Source organism: Salvelinus fontinalis, chromosome 15 (genome assembly GCF_029448725.1).
Source record: "Salvelinus fontinalis isolate EN_2023a chromosome 15, ASM2944872v1, whole genome shotgun sequence".
Classification (NCBI taxonomy): domain Eukaryota; kingdom Metazoa; phylum Chordata; class Actinopteri; order Salmoniformes; family Salmonidae; genus Salvelinus; species Salvelinus fontinalis.
Genome location: NC_074679.1, coordinates 11,899,768 through 11,922,006, shown reverse-complemented (window position 1 = coordinate 11,922,006; position 22,239 = coordinate 11,899,768). Strand labels below are relative to the sequence as shown.

The window sequence follows — 22,239 nt, the reverse complement described above, 5'->3', positions numbered from 1 at the left end:
ACCTTTGATGATCTTCATCAGATGGCACTCACAGGACTTCATGTTACACAATAAATGTGTGTTTTGTTCGATAAAGTTAATCTTTATGTCCAAAAACCTCAGTTGAAATTGGCGCGTTATGTACAGTAATCATTGTCTCAAACAAACATCCGGTGAAATTTCAGAGAGCCACATCAAATTACAGAAATACTCATCATAAACATTGATGAAAAATACAAGTTTTATGCATAGGATTAAAGATATACGTCTTGTTAATCCAGCCGCTCTGTCAGATTTCAAAAAGGCTTTACGACGAAAGCACACCACACGATTATGTTAGGTCAGCGCCTAGCCACAGAAACCATACAGCCATTTTACAACCAAGGAGAGGTGTCACAAAAGTCAGAAATAGCGTTAAAATTAATCACTTACCTTTGATGATCTTCATCTGGTGGCACTCCCAGGTCTCCGTGTTAGACAATAAATGTTTGTTTTGTTCGATGTCCCTCTTTATGTTCAAAAACCTCAGTTTTGTTGGTGCGTTTAGTTCAGTAATCCAAAGGCACAATGCGCACTCTCAACATCGACGAAAAGTCAAAAAAAGTACAATAAAAGTTTGTTGAAACATGTCAAACAATGTTTAAAATCAATCCTCAGGTTGTTTTTGTCATAAATAATCAATACAATTTCAACCGGACAAAAGCTTCGTCAATAGAAAAGGAGAAACAAGAAAGGCGCACTCCCGATCACGCGCTGGACTCATGTCTGGAAATGTCCACTGTCCACTCATTGAAAGTGCTGTAACACCCTCATTTTTCAGAGTAAAAGCCTGAAACAATGTCTAAAGACTGGCCACATGTAGAAGAAGCCATAGAGATTGTGAACTGGGTCCTAAGTTTTTGTCTGGTGGATAGGCTTTCAATGGAAAAACAGCCGTTCAAAATAATAGTACTTCCTGGATGGATTTTCCTCAGGTTTTCGCCTGCCATATCAGTCCTGTTATACTCACAGACATTATTTTAACAGTTTTGGGAACTTTAGAGTGTTTTCTATCCAGATCTACTAATTATATGCATATCATAGTTTCTGGGCCTGAGTAGCAGGCTGTTTAATTTGGGCACGCTTTTCATCCAAAATTCCGAATGCTGCCCCCTACCCTAGTGAAGTTAATTGAAATTAATTCCAGGTGACTACCTCATGAAGCTTGTTGAGAGAATTCCAAGAATGTGCAAAGCTGTCATCAAGGCAAAGGGTGGCTATTTGAAGAATCTCAAATATAAAATATATTTTGATTTGTTTAACACTTTTCCATATGTGTTACTTCATAGTTTTGATGTCTTCACTATTAATCGACAATTAGAAAATAGTAAAATAAAGAAAAACCCTTGATTTAGTCGACCAACAGTCTATCAACCAAACAATTGACCAGTCAACAAATTGGGGTCAGCCCTACCACCCACCCACCCTGAATCAGTGTGTTCCTGGGCTTATTTAACCTCATGGGAGGAGGGCCAGCCTGGGCAGATAATAGAGCGACAGAAAGATGACAGGGAGAGACAGTGGAGCGCGTGGTGGTGACAGCTCGTGGGGCTGAGTGCTGGATAATTGACACGTCACCCCCTCAAAGTGCTCCTGGGGTAACAGGGATTGATGGTTAGATAGAGACTCTGGGGGGTGTTGGCCAACGTTGGAGGGATTAAGAGCTACTGTAACAAGGGCTTACAAAATAGTGCCTACTGAAGATGAGGCGAGCAACTGATGGATGTCATGCCTTTAAGGAAGTTAGTTGTGTTTAAAGTGCTATAGCTGTTATCAAACCACAGAGGACACAAAATCTGATTTTATCCTAAAATAGACACACACAATCTGATTTCAAGATTCAATACATTTAACAAGATAACACCCTTGGCAAAAATGTCTTCATTTCCCATTGCTCACTAGGATTTTTAACTATTTTATAACGAATAAAAAAATGATTTTCGGAAATTATTTGTTTGATTAATTTGGATGATTCTGGTGATCGTGTATCTGGCAACAAACTATTTATCGCCATTACCACCAAGCCAGAAGTTGACATTTCCAGGGCCATTTCCTCCCTATAAACACAATAATACCAGTGTACAAAAATGACTGAACAAGGTCTCTGAATCATACATATTCATACACAGGTAACTGCCAAAATAAAGGAAACACTTGAGTAAATGAGGGATACAAAGTACATAGGTAGTTATCAATAAAACGTCACAATACTGTGCAGAGCGTTCAATTTGGCTGCTGGGGGGCAAGGAGATCCCCAGCTCCGCTAAAACCATTGATAACTATATGCCATTTTCATAGGAGTTAAATCTTATAAATATTTGGTTTTATTTTCATCACCTTATAAAAAACATAGTCCGATATATTTTTTTAATTTTTCCATGCAAAATGGTGAAGTTTTATTGATAACGACCTATTGCAAGCAGGTGCTTCAACAGACGTGTGGTTCCTGAGTTAATTAAGCAATTAACATCCCATCATGCTTAGGGTCATGTATAAAAATGCCCAGTTGCCCATTGTTTTGGCTACCATGGCTAGAAGAAGAGATCTCAGTGACATTGAAAGAGGGGTCTCAAAGGAGCATAGGGGGTTTAAAATGTGTGTGTCTCTCAGTCACCAGATTTTAACCCAATAGAACACTTATGGAAGATTCTGGACTGGAGCCTGAGACAGCGTTTTCCACCACCATCAACAAAGCACACAATATATTGTGGTGTCGCATCCCTCCAAAAGAGTTCTAGACACTTGTATAACAAGGCACATTGAAGCTGTTCGCCCTATTAAAATACACTATGTTGGTGTTTCACTTATTTTGGCAGTTACCTGTATCCGTAGTATAATAGTATTCCCCATTAGTCACGGAGACCAGGGAGGCTTCCACTAAGAGCTGTCTGTGCAGCCATCTGATACGTGATGTCAGCGCGTGTTGTGACAGTCTCACACTGTTGTGACACTTGTGGCGTGTTGACACCTGTGAGCGGTGGAAGATGCTTAACTGTATCCCTCAGTGACCAGTTGTGAAGAAGTCACCTGATGGGTGAACAGGTACCTGTAGGCCAGGTGTTCAAGAAACACAAATACAATACGACTCTGTTCCAACTGTAACTAACCATGACTAAACCTATAATCTCTATGATGGTAGGTGCTACTGATACCATTACAAGAGTGTTAAGACTGAGTACTAACTAGTTATTAAGTCTCTTCACCAACGGTGGTTAGGAGTTAGTTCTACAGTACATCGCAACTGTGTAGTTGATTAGTTTACAGAGGGGAATGAGCATTGTGTGTTTGTTCAAGTAATTGTGCAAAGCTAGCTATTAAAGATTACAATAGGAATGGAAAATAAATGTTTTCCATGTCAATAAGAACAAATACAATGTATGAAAAAAGCCATAGAATATACATTGTGAATGCCTGGAGATGTTGATGTCCATCAGCGATGCAAACAGACGATAGTGTATGATTAGACTGGGGCAACAGAAAAACCATCAGAAGCTGATTGGAATTACCTATTATACATTCCTGTTTAGATTTGGCACGCAGTGGTCATGGTCATATGTTTGCGACAGGCTAATTATCAGACGTGCTTATCCCCTGGCCCTGTTGATTCATGCCCTGGGCGGGGAACACAATGCCGGATTGAATCATGACTGGAACGCAGTGTTATTTGGTTCTATCCAATGTGAAGAATTAGCGTATTGTTTATGATGGCTTTGCATGGGCTGGTATAATCCTGGATCTAGGTTGATGAAAGATTAGATGAGGTTGAGATGAAGGATTAATGGGTTGTGTTAGGTTACTGGAAGCAGGAGGCTAAGTTATTGGCTAATGTCTTACATGGCTCTCACTGTGTTTGGATAGAGACCTGAGAAAGACCCATTGCTGGGAGAGGGGAGAACAAGAGGAGAAAAGAGGTTACACATGCATGCAGTGGACAGGCATAGTCTCCTTATGGACCTAAGAAATACAACAGCTATTTTTATTTGACGTGTTGAATCCTTTCAGCTCCTATTAAAACATTTCTGGGTTAAACAACAACCTTGGTTAGGCCCTGTAAAAACCTAATCTAGGGCTTGAGTATTGACACGTGACAATATAATCATACTAACATATAGATGGACAGCGAAGTGTGTATATCTGTATGTGTACCTGCGCAGACTGGGGTCCATCTGGACCTCGTCGTTGATGAGTTCGGCTTCGCTCTGGGCGATCCTCAAGGCCAGCTCTCTGTCTCTCCTCTCCTGCTCCAACAAGGCAGATCGCTGGACGTCCTCCTCCCGCTCCAGAGCTATCTGGATGTCCATCTCCGCCTGAACACAAACACACATTCATCATCGTCACGGCATCACAATTCTCAACATCCCCATCGCATCATCATGAGTCGTTCATCTACAGGGCATACAATTCCTATATGAAAACCGTTTTTGATGTGGAACATCACTAGAGCAAAGAATAGACTATCATTATCACTAGGCCTCGACTTTCAAAAAGTTGAAATTTAAAAAGTTAGGAAGAGTATTTATTAACTTCTTATGGCTGAAGGGGCAGTATTGAGTAGCTTGGATGAAAGGTGCCCATATCAAATGGCCTGCTCCTCAGTCATAGTTCCTAATATTTGCATATTATTATTAGTATTGGATAGAAAACACTCTAAAGTTTCGAAAACTGTTTGAATTATGTCTGTGAGATTAACAGAACTCATATTGGCAGGCAAAATCTTGAGTTGAAATCAAAACAGGAAGTCAGAAATCTGAGCTTGTCTGTATTCACCAGAGTCCCTTAAGAAATCCATTTGAGTTATGAATGGCGTTGCACTGCCTAGGGGTTCCACTAGATGTCAACCATCAATAGAAATTCCAATGAGACTTCTATGATGTTGTGGGAGAGAATGAGAGCAGAATCAGTCAGGTGTCCATCAAGCAGCCATTTCCTGATCATGCCTTTTCTTCATGCAAGACACTGACGTTCCATTGCAGACAAGAACGAATACTCCGGTTGGAACTTTATTGAAGCTATATGTTAAAAACATCCTAATGATTGATTCAGTACTTAGTTTGAAATGTTTCTTCGACCGGTAATATCACATTTTGAAGTTTTTGTCCAATATAACGCTGACCAGAATTAGCGTTTGGATACGTAAACCAGACGCGCTAACAAAAGAAGGTATTTGGACATAAATAACGGATTTTTTCGAACAAAACAAACATTTATTGTGAACCTGGGATTCCTGGTGTGCTTTCTGATCTAGATCATCAAAGGTAAAGGAATATTTATCATGTATTTTATTGTTTATAGTGACGCCATCTTTGCAGCTGTGGTATGCTGTTTTTGAGCGCCGTCTCAGATTATAGCGTGCATTTCTTTTTCCGTAAAGTTTTTTTGAAATCGAACATAGCGGTTGCATTAAGGAGAGGTATATCTATAATTCAATGTGTATAACTTGTATTATCATCTATATTTATGATGAGTATTTCTGTTGAAACGATGGGCTATGCAAAGTCACTTGATGTTTTTGCATTTAGTGAATCTTGTAGCCTCAATGTAAACTCATATTTTTTTATATAAATATGAATTGAATCAAACAAAACATGCATGTATTGTGTAACATGAAGTCCTATGAGTGTCATCTGATGAAAATAATCGAAGGTTAGTGAAGTTTTTGTGAAGCTATCTTTAGCTGGGAAAAATGGCTGTGATTATTGTGGTTTTGTGGTGACCTAACATAATCGTTTGTAGTGCTTTCGCTGAAAAGCCTATTTGAAATCGGACACTTTGGTGGGATTAACAACAAGATTACCTTTAAAATGATATAAGACACATGAATGTCTGAGGAATTTTAATTATGAGATTTCTGGTTTTTGAATTTGGCGCCCTGCACTTGGACTGGCTGTTGTCATATCGGTCCAGTTACTGGGACTGCAGCCATAAGAAGTTTTAAATGCCATAGATTCACATTTTCATAGTGATTGACCGAACACGCCACTTTTAATCTTCAAACACAGCCAGTAAACACAGCTCGGATGTTGTTCTTCTCACACTTTTCAGGGGAGAAATCCAGAGACCTCTGTAGCCAGACATTAGAGCAGGGCCAGGGGCTGAGGGGCTGTGCCGGGCCAACTCTACCCCATCAGTCTCTGTCATGGGGAGTGATGGAGCCTCGATTAGCCCTGAGTGACAGGAGAAGAACTTAGGCAATAACATGGCCTGCTGTGTGGTAAGGCCTGATTAGATATATTATCCTGGTTGTAACAGCTGCTAATGAGTCTCTCCCTGTGATTTCGCATCTAGACGACGCAGAAGTGCACCCAGCAGACAGAAGGGTACCCAGCAGACAGAAGGGCACCCAGCAGACAGAAGGGCACCCAGCAGACAGAAGGGCACCCAGCAGACAGAAGTGCACCCAGCAGACAGAAGGGCACCCAGCAGACAGAAGGGTACCCAGCAGACAGAAGGGTACCCAGCAGACAGAAGGGCACCCAGCAGACAGAAGTGCACCCAGCAGACAGAAGGGCACCCAGCAGACAGAAGGGCACCCAGCAGACAGAAGGGCACCCAGCAGACAGAAGGGCATCCAGCAGACAGAAGGGTACCCAGCAGACAGAAGGGCACCCAGCAGACAGAAGGGCACCCAGCAGACAGAAGGGTACCCAGCAGACAGAAGGGTACCCAGCAGACAGAAGGGCACCCAGCAGACAACCACAAAAACAACTTTAAATCAGAGACTAAAGGTCAGTGGGAACTCTTAAGACGTTATGAAGAAGTTAGAGGGCTGTTAATCGGAGGGCTGTTTATCGGAGGGCTGTTTATCGGAGGGCTGTCTAGGTAGGCAGCAAAGGAAGCTGGAGAGGGAGAAACAGATTTTTGCTGTTCTAGACAAACTCTGAGAAGTTGCAGAGGAAACCTTTGAGGTAGGTTGAGCTGAGGCTCTTGTGGTCCTAAGAGAGAGGCTTCAGAAACTCATAACCGAGGAAAGTTTTGTGCGTGAAACGGTCCGCTAAAAGCAACGTATATATGAATATCAATGCTGGGCTGGGTTGAGCTGAAAAGAGCAGACGTGAGTGCTTCCGCTTGCGGTCCATTCATTGACCTATCGTCGGTACTCCTAGACTAGCATGAGAGCTTTTAACAGACCTGGGCCTTTACCCCTGGTAGATTAGAGAGAGTGTAGTGGTGGTGACCTCCAGGAGAGAATCACCAAGGCGATAATAGGAGGGTAGAGGAAGACGCAAAAGGGGGTAGAAAGGGAAAGAATAGGAGGGCAGGGAAAAAGGGAGTGCTGGTGGGTTGAGGGGCTCCAGCGGTCTAAGGCACTGCATCTCAATGCTAGAGGTGTCACTACAGACACCCTGGTTCGAATCCAGGCTGTATCACAACTGGCCGTGATTGGGAGTCCCATAGGGCGGCGCACAATTGGCCAAGCATCGTCCGGGTTTGGCCGTCATTGTAAATAAGAATTTGTTCTTCACTGACTTGCCTAGTTAAATAAAAACAGGATTGCAGGGGAAAAAAAGGGAGGGCTGGTGGGTTGAGAGGGACAGAACAGGATTGCAGGGGAAAAAAAGGGAGGGCTGGTGGGTTGAGAGGGAGAGAACAGGATTGTAGGGGAAAAAAAGGGAGGGCTGGTGGGTTGAGAGGGAGAGAACAGGATTGTAGGGGAAAAAAGGGAGGGCTGGTGGGTTGAGAGGGAGAGAACAGGATTGTAGGGGAAAAAAAGGGAGGGCTGGTGGGTTGAGAGGGAGAGAACAGGATTGTAGGGGAAAAAAAGGGAGGGCTGGTGGGTTGAGAGGGAGAGAACAGGATTGTAGGGGAAAAAAAGGGAGGGCTGGTGGGTTGAGAGGGACAGAACAGGATTGTAGGGGAAAAAAAGGGAGGGCTGGTGGGTTGAGAGGGACAGAACAGGATTGTAGGTACTAGAGAACAGTAGAGCAAGAAGAGAGAAGACTGGCGAGAGAGAAGGCGAGAGTGAGAGAGAGCTACATTTTCCACTTCATATTACAGTAACTAGGCTACTTTTCATTTAAAAGTTTTAATTGGTTAGTCCATCGTGCCCGCTCTCACTATAATGAACAATATGCATCTTCGAGCGATCTGTTGATAGGATAGGCTCCAAATGAAATCAAATTGTATTTGTCACATGCGCCGAATACCTTACCGTGAAATGCTTACTTTACAAGCCTTTAACCAACAATGCAGTTCAAGAAATAGAGTTAAGACAATATTTACTAAATAAACTAATGTAAAAAAATAAATATTCTAAAAATAAGAAAATTACATTACAATAACGAGGGTATATACAGGGGGTACCGGTATCGAGTCAATGTGCGGGGGTAAAGCATAGTGACTATGCATAGATAATAAACAGCGAGTTGCAGCAATGTAAATAGCCAGTGTGACCTTTGATTAATTGTTCAGTCGTTTTATGGCAGAAGCTGTTGAGGAGCCTTTTGTGGTCCTAGACATGGAGTTCCGGTACCGCTTGCCTATGACTTGGGTGACTGGAGTCTGACAATTTTTGGGGCCTTCCTCTGACCACCTAGTATATAGGTCCTGGATGTCAGGAAGCTTGTCCCCAGTGATTTACTGGGCCGTACGCACTACCCTCTGTAGCGCCTTACGATCAGATGCCGAGCAGTTGCCATACTAGGGGGTGATGCAACCGGTCTGGATGCTCTAAATGGTGCAGCTGCATTATCTTTTCAGTTTCTTGACTGCCCTCTTCACAACTGTCTTGGTGTGTTTGGACCATGGTAGTTTGTTGGTGATGTGGACACCAAGGAACTTGAAACTCTCGACCCGCTCCACTTCAGCCCCATCGACGTTACTGAGGGCCTGTTCGGCCCGCCTTTTCCTATAGTCCATGGTCAGCTTCTTTGTCTTCCTCACATTGAGGGAGAGGTTGTTGTCCTGGCACCACACTGCCAGGTCTCTGACCTCCTCCCTATAGGCTGTCTCATCGTTGTCGGTGATCAGGCCTACCACTGTTGTGTAATCTGCAAACTTATTGATGGTGTTGGAGTCGTGGGTGAACAGGGAGTACAGGAGGGGAGTGAGCACGCACCCCTGAGGGGCCCCAGTGTTGAGGATCAGCGTGGCAGATGTGTTGTTGCCTACTCTTACCACCTGGGGGCGGCCCGTCAGGAAGACCAGGATCCAGTTGCAGATGGAGGTGTTTAGTCCCAGGGTCCTTAGCTTATTGATGAGCTTTGAGGGCACTATGGTGTTGAACGCTGAGCTGTAGTCAATGAATAGCATTCTCACATAGGTGTTCCTTTTGTCCAGGTGAGAAAGAGCAGTGTGGAGTGCCATTGACATTGCGTCATTCGAGGGGATGGCTTATTTTGGACCCAAACTTGTCGCTTGCCTTCCCGCCTTTGGGACAACGACTCCCATTGTTAGTGTGGAGACAGTAGCATCTCGTCATACAGATCTCTGGTTGCAGTCTAATTTCTTTACACGGAGGAGGGAGAGAGCATGATGCTTGTGGATTAGCACATCCCATGTAACATAGCTGAATTCAGAAAAAAGTGGGCCATCATTTAAAAACTGGGAAAGCTTAATCCTTGTTTATTCCTTGGTCTGACAAGTGAAAATCAAAACTATTGTCACATGATCAAAATCATATCACTTCACTAGTGTGACATTGATGGGGGCAGAGCAAGCTCCCAACAGGGAGCTCACTCTGCGAAGCAGATTTTTTCTATTTTGACGTTAAGGTTATAAAACGGTCATAAATAATGCACTGTGCAAAACTGTGATGTAAATGTAAATACCATGTACTGGTGCATCAAAATAAATAAAAAGTGGCCAATATTATGTTAAAATGTTATAATTTTTTTAGTCCCGCTTTATCAACCATAGCTAGCTAAAGTAGGACAGTCTTATAGGCATTTTCAATTGATGAAAGCAATCCAGTGTACTTAGACTAGGCAGGCCTCTGGTTCTTGTAGAACTGTTATCCTGCAGCAAGCAGAACTATAATATTTAAGTTGCTGTCCCTGTAGACCTAATGCGAAATTAAAATATGGTTTTGGCTCAGTGTACACAATTGGGTGTGTCATGCCTGTTGTGAAAATGATATCAACATTTGTCCTTTTTGTGTAATTAGGAAACATCTTGAGGATTTCAGAAATGTATAATGTGTTGGGCTAATATGTTGGATAGATGTTGAAAGAGGTTACAGAAGACGGAAATGCAAAAAGTGCCCCACTTACTTCCGAACTCACGAATTCCGAATTCAAGTGGTAACGAGGAGTCGAAATCCACAACTTGGCCAAACTATTGTTTTCTGATACATACATTTTCTTTTGAGTGTTGCGCATAGTAGGCCATTTACTGTGCTTTGATTGACAACTGAACAGCAAGAGTTGACTAGTTTATAAAATGTGCCTAACTGACTGAATATAGACGGAATAAAGTTGATCTTCTATATCCCTTTGCCATTCAGAAATCATGCAACATGGTTATATATCCATGGTAACGAATTGGGACAAGTAAACCAAAGGATTTTCTAGGATGTCGGCCCTTGCCAGACAGTGACTTTAAAGTGAGTGACTCTCGTCTCGTGGTGAGGCGTTATGCCCATAGGGGGTACGTGCCCCCCTTTGTTCTGTTTAACATTTATATGGCTCTGGAAAAGTTGTTTCAGGTTTTTGAAAAAAGCATTCTCCAACTTCCGGTTGGGGTGCCTAGCCACTGCCCAGCCATCCTCCCGTACTTTGTGTACAACAAAAATAAAAATAATAAAAAACATAATTTAGAGAACAAACATCGGTGGCAATACATATCTTACAGTAAAACTGTAAAGACTTTAATCTCAAGAGAGGACAGGTTAAATGTTAAAAAGGTTTAATGTTCTCTTACTTAGAAAAATGTTCCTGATCAGATCAAATCAAATTTATTTGTCACAAACACATGGTTAGCAGATGTTAATGCGAGTGTAGCGAAATGCTTGTGCTTCTAGTTCCGACCATGCAGTAATATCTAACAAGTAATATAACCTAACAATAGGCCTAGACAAGATCCAAAACATCTAAAAATACACTGAATTCAAACATATTCAGTAATATAAATATTAAAGTAATGTCTTTCAACACAATACCACAACTATTGTTTCCAATCTATGAGGTAAACTTGATAAAGTATTCAATCATTTCACTGTGTATTTTAGATGGAGTCAAGCCATTAGAATGTACCAGAGGCCAACAAAATACACCTCATTCTGCAAAAAATGTCGAACCACCGGCCCAGGGGTGGCCGGCTACTGTATGTACTTGTGGAACAATGTGATAAATGAGGAAGGAAGAGGGGTTGATGGAGATGGAGAGTTGAGAATAGAAGAAGAATGAGAGGAAAACGGAAAAAAGGAGGGGGAAAAGGGGGCCCGAGGATGGGAATAGAGGGCAGAGGAGGAGAGAAAGAGGGAACAGCATATGGCAATACAAGACAGAAGAAAAGGGGGATGAAGGTAGGAAGAGGGCCAGAGGAAGGACAGAAGAGGACAGGCAGGGGAATACAGGACAGAAGGGGAAGGCGGGGGAATACAGGACAGAAGGGGACAGGCGGGGAATACAGGGCAGAAGAGGAATACAGGGCAGAAGAGGAATACAGGACAGAAGAGGACAGGCGGGGAATACAGGGCAGAAGAGGAATACAGGGCAGAAGAGGAATACAGGGCAGAAGAGGACAGGCGGGGAATACAGGGCAGAAGAGGAATACAGGGCAGAAGAGGAATACAGGGCAGAAGAGGAATACAGGGCAGAAGAGGCCAGGCGGGGGAATACAGGGCAGAAGAGGACAGGAGGGGGAATACATGACAGAAGAGGACAGGCGGGGAATACAGGGCAGAAGAGGAATACAGGGCAGAAGAGGAATACAGGGCAGAAGAGGAATACAGGGCAGAAGAGGAATACAGGGCAGAAGAGGAATACAGGGCAGAAGAGGCCAGGCGGGGGAATACAGGACAGAAGAGGACAGGAGTAGGAATACATGACAGAAGAGGACAGGCGGGGAATACAGGGCAGAAGAGGACAGGAGGGGGAATACATGACAGAAGAGGACAGGAGGGGGAATACATGACAGAAGAGGACAGGCGGGGAATACAGGGCAGAAGAGGCATACAGGGCAGAAGAGGAATACAGGGCAGAAGAGGACAGGAGGGGGAATACATGACAGAAGAGGACAGGCGGGGAATACAGGGCAGAAGAGGAATACAGGGCAGAAGAGGGATACAGGGCAGAAGAGGCATACAGGGCAGAAGAGGACAGGCGGGGGAATACAGGACAGAAGGGGACAGGCGGGGGAATACAGGACAGAAGAGGACAGGAGGGGGAATACAGGACAGAAGAGGACAGGAGGGGGAATACAGGACAGAAGAGGACAGGCGGGGAATACAGGTCAGAAGAGGCATACAGGGCAGAAGAGGAATACAGGGCAGAAGAGGCCAGGCGGGGGAATACAGGGCAGAAGAGGCCAGGCGGGGGAATACAGGGCAGAAGAGGGCAGACGGGGAATACAGGGCAGAAGAGGACAGGCGGGGGAATACAGGGTACGAGAGTACAGGAGGGGGAATACAGGGTACGAGAGTACAGGAGGGGGAATACAGGGAAGAAGAGGACAGGATGGGGAATACAGGGTACGAGAGTACAGGAGGGGGAATACAGGGAAGAAGAGTACAGGAGGGGGAATACAGGGTACGAGAGTACAGGAGGGGGAATACAGGGTACGAGAGTACAGGAGGGGGAATACAGGGTACGAGAGTACAGGAGGGGGAATACAGGGTACGAGAGGACATGAGGGGGAATACAGGGTATGAGAGTACAGGAGGGGGAATACAGGGCAGAGGAGGACATGAGGGGGAATACAGGTCAGAAGAGGACAGGAGGGGGAATACAGGTCAGAAGAGGACAGGAGGGGGAATACAGGGCAGAAGAGGACAGGAGGGGGAATACAGGGCAGAAGAGGACAGGAGGGGGAATACAGGGCAGAAGAGGACATGAGGGGGAATACAGGGTACGAGAGTACAGGAGGGGGAATACAGGGTACGAGAGGACATGAGGGGGAATACAGGGTATGAGAGTACAGGAGGGAGAATACAAGGTATGAGAGTACAGGAGGGTGAATACAGGGTACGAGAGGACATGAGGGGGAATACAGGGTATGAGAGTACAGGAGGGGGAATACAGGGCAGAGGAGGACATGAGGGGGAATACAGGGCAGAAGAGGACAGGAGGGGGAATACAGGGTACGAGAGGACATGAGGGGGAATACAGGGTACGAGAGGACATGAGGGGGAATACAGGGTATGAGAGTACATGAGGGGGAATACAGGGCAGAAGAGGACAGGAGGGGGAATACAGGGCAGAAGAGGACAGGAGGGGAATACAGGGCAGAAGAGGACAGGAGGGGGAATACAGGGCAGAAGAGGACAGGAGGGGGAATACAGGGCAGAAGAGGACATGAGGGGGAATACAGGGCAGAAGAGGACAGGAGGGGGAATACAGGGCAGAAGAGGACATGAGGGGGAATACAGGGCAGAAGAGGACATGAGGGGGAATACAGGGCAGAAGAGGACATGAGGGGGAGTACAGGGAAGAAGAGGACATGAGGGGGAGTACAGGGCAGAAGAGGAATACAGGGCAGAAGAGGACATGAGGGGGAATACAGGGCAGAAGAGGACAGGATGGGGAATACAGGGCAGAAGAGGACAGGATGGGGAATACAGGGCAGAAGAGGACAGGATGGGTAATACAGGGCAGAAGAGGACAGGATGGGGAATACAGGGCAGAAGAGGACAGGATGGGGAATACAGGGTAGGAGAGAAGAAAATAAGCAAACTGGCAAATGGTAATGGAGGGCAGTGTGGAAAGCAGATGACTCAGTCTAGAGGGAGCAGGGTAGGTCTGGGAAGGAGAAAGTCAGCAGGAGTGATCCATCATCAGCTAGCGATGACCCACTGGGGAATCTGATGAATGCTAAGACGCTGGCAGTCTCCCTGTGAGACGGGGGAGCAAATTACTTTCACTCAGCGGGAACAGTAGTGTAGATCAGTTGGTAGATCATAGTGCTTGCAAAGCCAGGGTTGTGGGTTCGATTCTCATGACTAAGTCGCTTTGGATAAAAGCGTCTGTTAAATGGCATGCATATATCTTATTAGGTTGGAAGAAAAATATATACTTACATATATACAGATCAAATTTAGAGATATCAGTACAGCAAACACGACTGGTAAGCAATCAATCCATTACTGCTCCATAGTAAGAGACTACAGGCTGCTCCATAGCAAGAGACTACTCCATAGCAAGAGACGACAGGCTGCTCCATAGCAAGAGACTACAGGCTGCTCCATAGTAAGAGACTACTCCATAGCAAGAGACGACAGGCTGCTCCATAGTAAGAGACGACAGGCAGCACTAATAGCAAGAGACGACAGGCTGCTCCATGGTAAGAGACGACAGGCTGCTCCATGGTAAGAGACTACTCCATAGCAAGAGACGACAGGCTGCTCCATAGTAAGAGACGACAGGCAGCACTAATAGCAAGAGACGACAGACTGCTCCATAGCAAGAGACTACAGGCTGCTCCATAGTAAGAGACGACAGGCAGCACTAATAGCAAGAGACGACAGGCTGCTCCATGGTAAGAGACGACAGGCTGCTCCATGGTAAGAGACGACAGGCTGCTCCATGGTAAGAGACTACAGGCTGCTCCATAGTAAGAGACTACAGGCTGCTCCATAGTAAGAGACTACTCCATAGCAAGAGACGACAGACTGCTCCATAGTAAGAGACGACAGGCAGCACTAATAGCAAGAGACGACAGGCTGCTCCATGGTAAGAGACGACAGGCTGCTCCATGGTAAGAGACGACAGGCTGCTCCATGGTAAGAGACGACAGGCTGCTCCATGGTAAGAGACTACAGGCTGCTCCATAGTAAGAGACTACAGGCTGCTCCATAGTAAGAGACTACTCCATAGCAAGAGACGACAGACTGCTCCATAGTAAGAGACGACAGGCTGCTCCATAGTAAGAGACGACAGGCTGCTCCATAGTAAGAGACGACAGGCTGCTCCATGGTAAGAGACGACAGGCTGCTCCATGGTAAGAGACTACAGGCTGCTCCATAGTAAGAGACTACAGGCTGCTCCATAGTAAGAGACTACTCCATAGCAAGAGACGACAGACTGCTCCATAGTAAGAGACGACAGGCTGCTCCATAGTAAGAGACGACAGGCTGCTCCATAGTAAGAGACTACAGGCTGCTCCATAGTAAGAGACGACAGGCTGCTCCATAGTAAGAGACGACAGGCTGCTCCATAGTAAGAGACGACAGGCTGCTCCATAGCAAGAGACGACAGGCTGCTCCATAGCAAGAGACGACAGGCTGCTCCATAGCAAGAGACGACAGGCTGCTCCATAGTAAGAGACGACAGGCTGCTCCATAGTAAGAGACGACAGGCTGCTCCATAGTAAGAGACTACAGGCTGCTCCATAGTAAGAGACGACAGGCTGCTCCATAGTAAGAGACGACAGGCTGCTCCATAGCAAGAGACGACAGGCTGCTCCATAGCAAGAGACGACAGGCTGCTCCATAGCAAGAGACGACAGGCTGCTCCATAGCAAGAGACGACAGGCTGCTCCATAGCAAGAGACGACAGGCTGCTCCATAGTAAGAGACGACAGGCTGCTCCATAGTAAGAGACTACAGGCTGCTCCATAGTAAGAGACTACAGACTACTCCATAGCAAGAGACGACAGGCTGCTCCATAGCAAGAGACTACAGGCTGCTCCATAGTAAGAGACGACAGACTACTCCATAGCAAGAGACGACAGGCTGCTCCATAGTAAGAGACGACAGGCTGCTCCATAGTAAGAGACTACAGGCTGCTCCATAGCAAGAGACTACAGGCTGCTCCATAGTAAGAGACTACAGGCTACTATCAGGCAAAAGGGTCAATATGTGATAAAGTGGGCAGTGTTTGGAGTGTCTTGTAGGTGGAGAAGGGTAACAAAGCTCTCCTTTACCACAAAAAGGTCACTTCAGTGGGGTCACAAACCTGCATAATCTTCTTTTCTTCCTCCCTCCTCTTCCTCTCCTCCTCCTCCTGCTTCCTCTTATGCTCCATCTCTGATTTCCTAATGAGAGGGGGCAGGGACGACGGAGGTGGTTAATGCTCTTATATGGCAAAGCGCCATGTTACTTTAGATCACAGATGGACATGCCTCCAGCCTGATCAATGTTCTCAATGACATGATCAAACCACGAACCATGTATAAGCTCAGTCACTGAGCATCAACTCTGGACATATCCTGTTAGGGGTTTCTTTAAAATTGAGAGGTTTTCATGCTAATGACTTCAACCAAAATATGAAAGGCTGCTTTGGTGCACTTGTGCAGGCTTTTACTCCAGCCCAGCACTAACATACTAGATCCAAAAGCCCTCCACTCCCGAAATAGCCCACCCCAGTGCTAGCCCATATATGTTCCGACCCCCCCCCCCTTACTTCTTTCTGTCGTTCTCCTCCTGCTGCTGTTGCTGGTCGTCCTCCTCCCTCCTCTTCCTCTCTCTTTCCATCTCCTCTTCGATGCGCTGCAGCCTCTCCATCTCGTCTTCCTCCTGCTTCTTCTTCTGCATGGAAGAGAGCAGCTGCTCCAAGCTCTTCACCAGCCCCTGGTACTCCTGGTCAATCTCCTTCCTGGTCATCACTGTGGCCTATAGGAGGAGGCATAGGTCAAAGGTCATAGGAATGGTGTCATAGGCCTATTCCAAAAAAATCAATAGGCTAAAACCAGAATTATTTGGACTTATCTGTCATACAGTATGTCATGGTCAGTGTTATAAACATATACAGTGCATTTTGATAGTATTCAGACCAGTTTACTTTTTCCACATTTTGTTACGTTACAGCCTTATTCTCAAATGGATTAAATAAAAAAATGTTCCTCATCAATCTACACACAATATCCCACAATGACAAAGTGAAAACAGGTTTCCCCAAAATATTTGCAAATGTATTAAAAATAAAAAAGAAGTACTGTATTTACATAAGTATTCAGACCCTTTGCTATGAGACTCGAAATTGAGCTCAGGTGCATCATGTTTCCATTGATCATCCTCGAGATGTTTCTACAACTTGATTGGAGTCCACCTGTGGTAAATTCAATTGATTGGACATGATTTGAAAAAGGCACACACCTGTCTATATAAGGTCCCACAGTTGACAGCGCATATCAGAGCAAAAACCAGGCCATGAGGTTGAAGGAATTGTCCGTAGAGCTCCGGGGCAGGATTGTGTCGAGGCACAGATCTGGGGAAGGGTACCAAAATATTTCTGCAGCATTGAAGGTCCCCAACAACACAGTGGCCTCCATCATTCTTAAATGGAAGAAGTTTGGAACCACCAAGACTCTTCCTAGAGCTGGCAAATGGGGGAGAAGGGCCATGGTCAGGGAGATGACCAAAAATCCGATGGTCACTCTGATAGAGCTTCAGAATTCCTCTGTGGAGATGGGAGAACCTTCCAGAAAGACAAACATCTCTGCAGCACTCCACCAATCAGGCCTTTATGGTAGTGGCCAGACGGAAGCCACTTCTCAGTAAAAGGCACATGACAGCTCACTTGGAGTTTGAAAAAAGGCACCTAAAAGGACTTTCAGAGCATGTGAAACAAGATTCTCCAAGATTGAACTCTTTGGCAGGAACCGCAGACTGGGGCGAAGGTTCATCTTCCAACAGGACAACGACCCTAAGCAAACAGCCAACACAACGCTGGAGTGGCTTTGGGACAAGTCTCTGAATGTCCTTGAGTGGCCCAGCCAGAGCCCGGACTTGTACCTGATCTAACATTTCTGGAGAGTCCTGAAAATAGCTATGCAGTGATGCTCCCCATCCAACCTGACAAAGCTTGAGAGGATCTGCAGAGAATAAATGGGAGAAACTCCCCAAATACACGTGTGCCAAGCTTATAGCGTCATACCAAGAAGACTCGGGGCTGTAATCACTGCCAAAGGTGCTTTAACAAAGTACTGAGTAAAGGGTCTGAATACTTATGTAAATGTGATATGTTTATTTTTTTCTAAAAACCTGTTTTTGCCTTGTCATTATTGGGTATTGCGTGTAGATTGATGAGGGGAAAAAACGATATAATCAATTTTAGAATAAGGCTGTAAAGTAACAAAATGTTGAAACTGTCAAGGGGTCTGAAAACAATGTAGACAACATATGCCTTCATAGACTAAACCTTTTTTATCGTTGGTTATGATTCCCAATATGTGCTACTACCATTCCCATTAGCACTGCTGCAGACACAGGAGCGCACCGACTAACACAGGCATATGAGATAGTCTTTTCAGTGTATGGGGAATATGCTAAAAGTAACATCCAATTCCCAATATCCCAGAATCTCATTTAATTCAACTTTTTCTTATTTAATCCTTGTTTCCTATACAAGTGGTGTAATTAAAACTGTCCGATTCCAGGAAGTGAGAGGGGGTGCCCTCCGCAGTGGGCCTGGCAGAAATCCCCTTGTCTGTTTAGGGTTGTGACACCCTCCAGATCTATCCAATAAGCTAACCAGAAAGACATCGACTGAGAGCCCCACCCCCACCTGCTACCACTGCTGCCCTGGTCACCTTGGTGTCACACCCTGTCTGTCAGTGGGGGTTTAGGGTGGATTGATTTCCCTGACGTGGTTCAGACAGACACCACAGGGGGAAATGACAAGCTGACTGAATGACAGCTATTGTTTATGACTATTGTATAATTCAGCTAGTGATGCTATGCTAGGCCCTTAGCGATGCTACGCTAGGTGCGTCATAAAGGGCTAGGAATAGCATCAGGCGCTGGTGAACACAGAGCAGATGCCAATGGGCTAGCAGAGGAGCGCAGGGTCAGGCAGACGCACAGAGGTGACTGAACTAGGGAGCGAGGGAGAGAAAGAGAGGAGACTAGAGACATTTGCTCATGTGGAAATTGTTCTGCTCGGATGCCAGTCATCTAGTCTCCCGAGTGGTGACTGATGTTTCTAGCAGAGGGAGAGAGGGGAGTGTTCGATTAAATGGACAGGAAAAACACAGTATTTCTCAACCTCTTTCCCTAAAGAAATACAGCCAAAATGCTGTAAAGTTTGGCAACTCATTTCAGAAATAATTTGAACCACATGCCACCAGAGGTCTCTTCACAGTCCCCAAGTCCAGAGCAGACTATGGGAAGCACACTGTACTACATAGAGCCATGACTACTTGGAACTCTATTCCACATCAGGTAACTGATGCAGCAGTAGAATCAGATTTAAAAACCAGATAAAAATACACCTTATGAAACAGCGGGGACTGTAAAGCAACACAAAACACACACACACACGATAACATAAGCACTACACACACACACGTACACATGGATTTTGTGCTGTAGATATGTGGTAGTGGAGTAGGGGCCTGAGGGAACACACTTAGAGTGATGTGAAGTCGGTTATGAATGTATTGTAATGTTTTTAAAATTGTATAACTGCCTTAGTTTTGCCGCACCCCAGGAAGAGTAGCTGCTAATGGGGATTCATAATAAATACAAATCCCTTACCATATACAGACTGATGTTTATAGCAGAAGAATAGAGCGCAGAACCATTACCATATTTAGCCATATTAAAGGATTACAGATCAAAACAACCCCAGGAAATGGCTTCCTGACAAGATGACAGGGAGATGAAATGAGATTAGAGAGAGATGTGATGAGATGAGCGGGATTAGTTTAGAAAGTTAAGACATATGAGGGTGTGTTCGTAAATTCACTCTCGTAAATTCAGAGCGTTGTCAGATTGTCCGTTCCTAATTTCAGAGCGTTTCGCTCTCGGGAGTGTTCAGAGTGCACACTGGACGATCTGGCCGAGGAGTAGGGTTGATCCGAGCATTCTGACCTCACAACGGCAGTCAAGCACCCAAGCTAACTGGCTAAAGTTAGCTAGCTTGCTAGCTACTTCCAGACATAAATGAGAGAACACCTCACTCTGGCCATTTTTCTTACCCTAGCAGAGCTGGTTAGGCTGTTCTCATGTTATCCAGAGCGTTGGTGACTGTAACTGTGCTGCTCGCAACAATTTAATTACGTTTTTTTTGCCAAGGTTTACTGACACCGGTCATATTCAACGGGGTGTTGAGCGTTCGTAAATTCATCAGTTATTCTAAGAGCGAATTTACGAACGCACCCGGAGTTACCTTGGCCTCCTTGGTGTAGGATGAAGATGGCCCTAGACCAGTGTTCCTAAACTGGAGGCCCACTGGCTGAATTTGGCCCGTGGGTGATTTTATTTGACCCCCAAGTTTTCTGAGCAATTTCAATATTTTTTTTATTGTTCGACATAAAAGTTTGTAAAACACAAGCAAATCAGCTCCAAGTTATTTTAATTTTGGAAATCTGTTGCAAAGTATTCCCATGCATAATAGAGTGATATGTGTATACAAATTAAGCAAGGTTTGAAATTATGTTTTAGGCAAATATCTTTTTGGGCTTCTTGTGGTCAAAAATGTAATTATGAAAATTATGCTAATGCACTTTCAGTGTAAGATTTGTTTGAAAAGACCGTCTGACATTTCAGCCTGCTGTGGCCTTACCAGGCAGTAAATTAGTTACAAACCAAGAAAAGCCTCTGCCAATAACAGCTAGTTTTCAGTTATCCCCACTCAGACAACTCTCAGACAGTCCTAGAATTTTGCTAAGAAGCTATTTTTGTTTATTTTTGACCATTTTAATTGAAAACTAAAATCACAGTAATGTATTTAATTGTTAGCCAGAAATGATTTGATATTGAGATAAAAACAGCTGCATTGGACCTTTAAGGTTAGGAATGGGGCAGGGGAAGCTGATCCTAGATCTGTGCCTAGGAGAGCCCTCCTCACCTTGATATTGGCCATGAAGGTGTCGATGGAGGCCCCCAGCTCCTGGACCTGCTGGGCCATCTCCTGCTTGCCCTCCTTCAGAGCGCCCACCACCACGTTGAAGCGTTCCATACGCATCTTCAGGTTACGCACCTTCACCATGCCATCGACGCTGTGGCCGTATGAGCCCACGCATACACACGTAAGTGTGAGCACACTCGCACGTGCACATACACACGTACATACAGTCAGAATACCATGATAACAAAACAATTCAAAAAGCCATCACCCGGATGGATGCATTCACCAAAGCAATATATATTTTCCAAATGCAATACGGTGACAGAGACGGCCACGAGTCACGGCTGAGCTCTCCAGATTGATTTGAACTTCTAACTGCAGAATGTGGAGAAGCCATCAAAAGGCACAGAGTGTGAAGCACTTTTAAACAAAGATAATGTGTGTGCGCGCGGGCGTGTGTGTGTGTGTGTGTGTACACCCACCGTGGCTTATGTTTCTTCTTACAGAGCCACATGCGGACGGTCTTCTGAATCTTAACAAGGGCAGAGGCACGATACTTCATCTTCTCCTTCACTGGGGGGGGGGATAAATTGTCAAATCTAGTCAACATAGTATTGTCAACATATCCTACATTACTCATCTCATATGTATATACTGTTCTATACCATCTACTGCATCTTGCCTATGCCGCATGGCCATCGCTCATCCATATATTTATATGTACATATTCTTATTCATCCCTTTACATTTGGGTGTATAAGGTAGTTGTGAATTTGTTAGATTACTTGATAGATACTACTGCATTGTCGGAACTAGATGCACAAGCATTTCGCTACACTCGCATTAACATCTGCTAACCATGTGTATGTGACCAATACAGTTTGATTTGACTTGATATTGGGCCAATTCACACAGAGATAAAGGAAATAAAATGGAAGAGCAGCCAGCCATCACAATGCATATATCCTCAGATATGGGATATCCTAACGGTGAAAAAAGCAGGTAACTGGTGGGCCGAGGCAGTCTACAGTTATTACTTACAAGGTGATATCATTGATTTGATACTTTACCCTAATAAGCACTGCCGGTGCTGCACTTTGTTAAATGGGAGGGAAAATCAATATAACTTGGGACGGAGGGTAATGGTTCAAGGAACAGCTTTTAGTGTGAAAGATTGCCTCGAGCAATAGAAATGTGAAACATAAGAACTATGGTAGTGGAATACAGCTGCCGGAGTGTGGTAATCAGTGTTCGACTAAATGGAGGGGAAAAAACTATTTCTCAACCTCTTGCCCTGTGAAGAAGTAGAGTCAAAATTAGGTAAAGTTATGACAAG

The 22,239-nt window shown here is 44.9% G+C and overlaps 1 protein-coding gene across 2 annotated transcripts in view; it reads right to left on the bottom strand.

Moving 5' to 3' along the window:
- Positions 1-22,239, bottom strand: part of LOC129811412 (unconventional myosin-VI-like) — a 106,157-nt gene that overhangs the window by 14,942 nt on the left and 68,976 nt on the right. The window contains exons 24-29 of one of the 2 annotated variants that reach the window (XM_055862697.1): positions 21,386-21,476; positions 20,904-21,054; positions 16,515-16,723; positions 16,068-16,146; positions 4,165-4,325; positions 3,853-3,897 (exon numbers count right to left, since the gene is read on the bottom strand). In XM_055862697.1, the coding sequence (XP_055718672.1) occupies positions 3,853-3,897; positions 4,165-4,325; positions 16,068-16,146; positions 16,515-16,723; positions 20,904-21,054; positions 21,386-21,476 (736 nt within the window). The remainder of the gene's footprint in view (positions 1-3,852; positions 3,898-4,164; positions 4,326-16,067; positions 16,147-16,514; positions 16,724-20,903; positions 21,055-21,385; positions 21,477-22,239) is intronic. The other variant, XM_055862698.1, reaches the window with a different exon arrangement.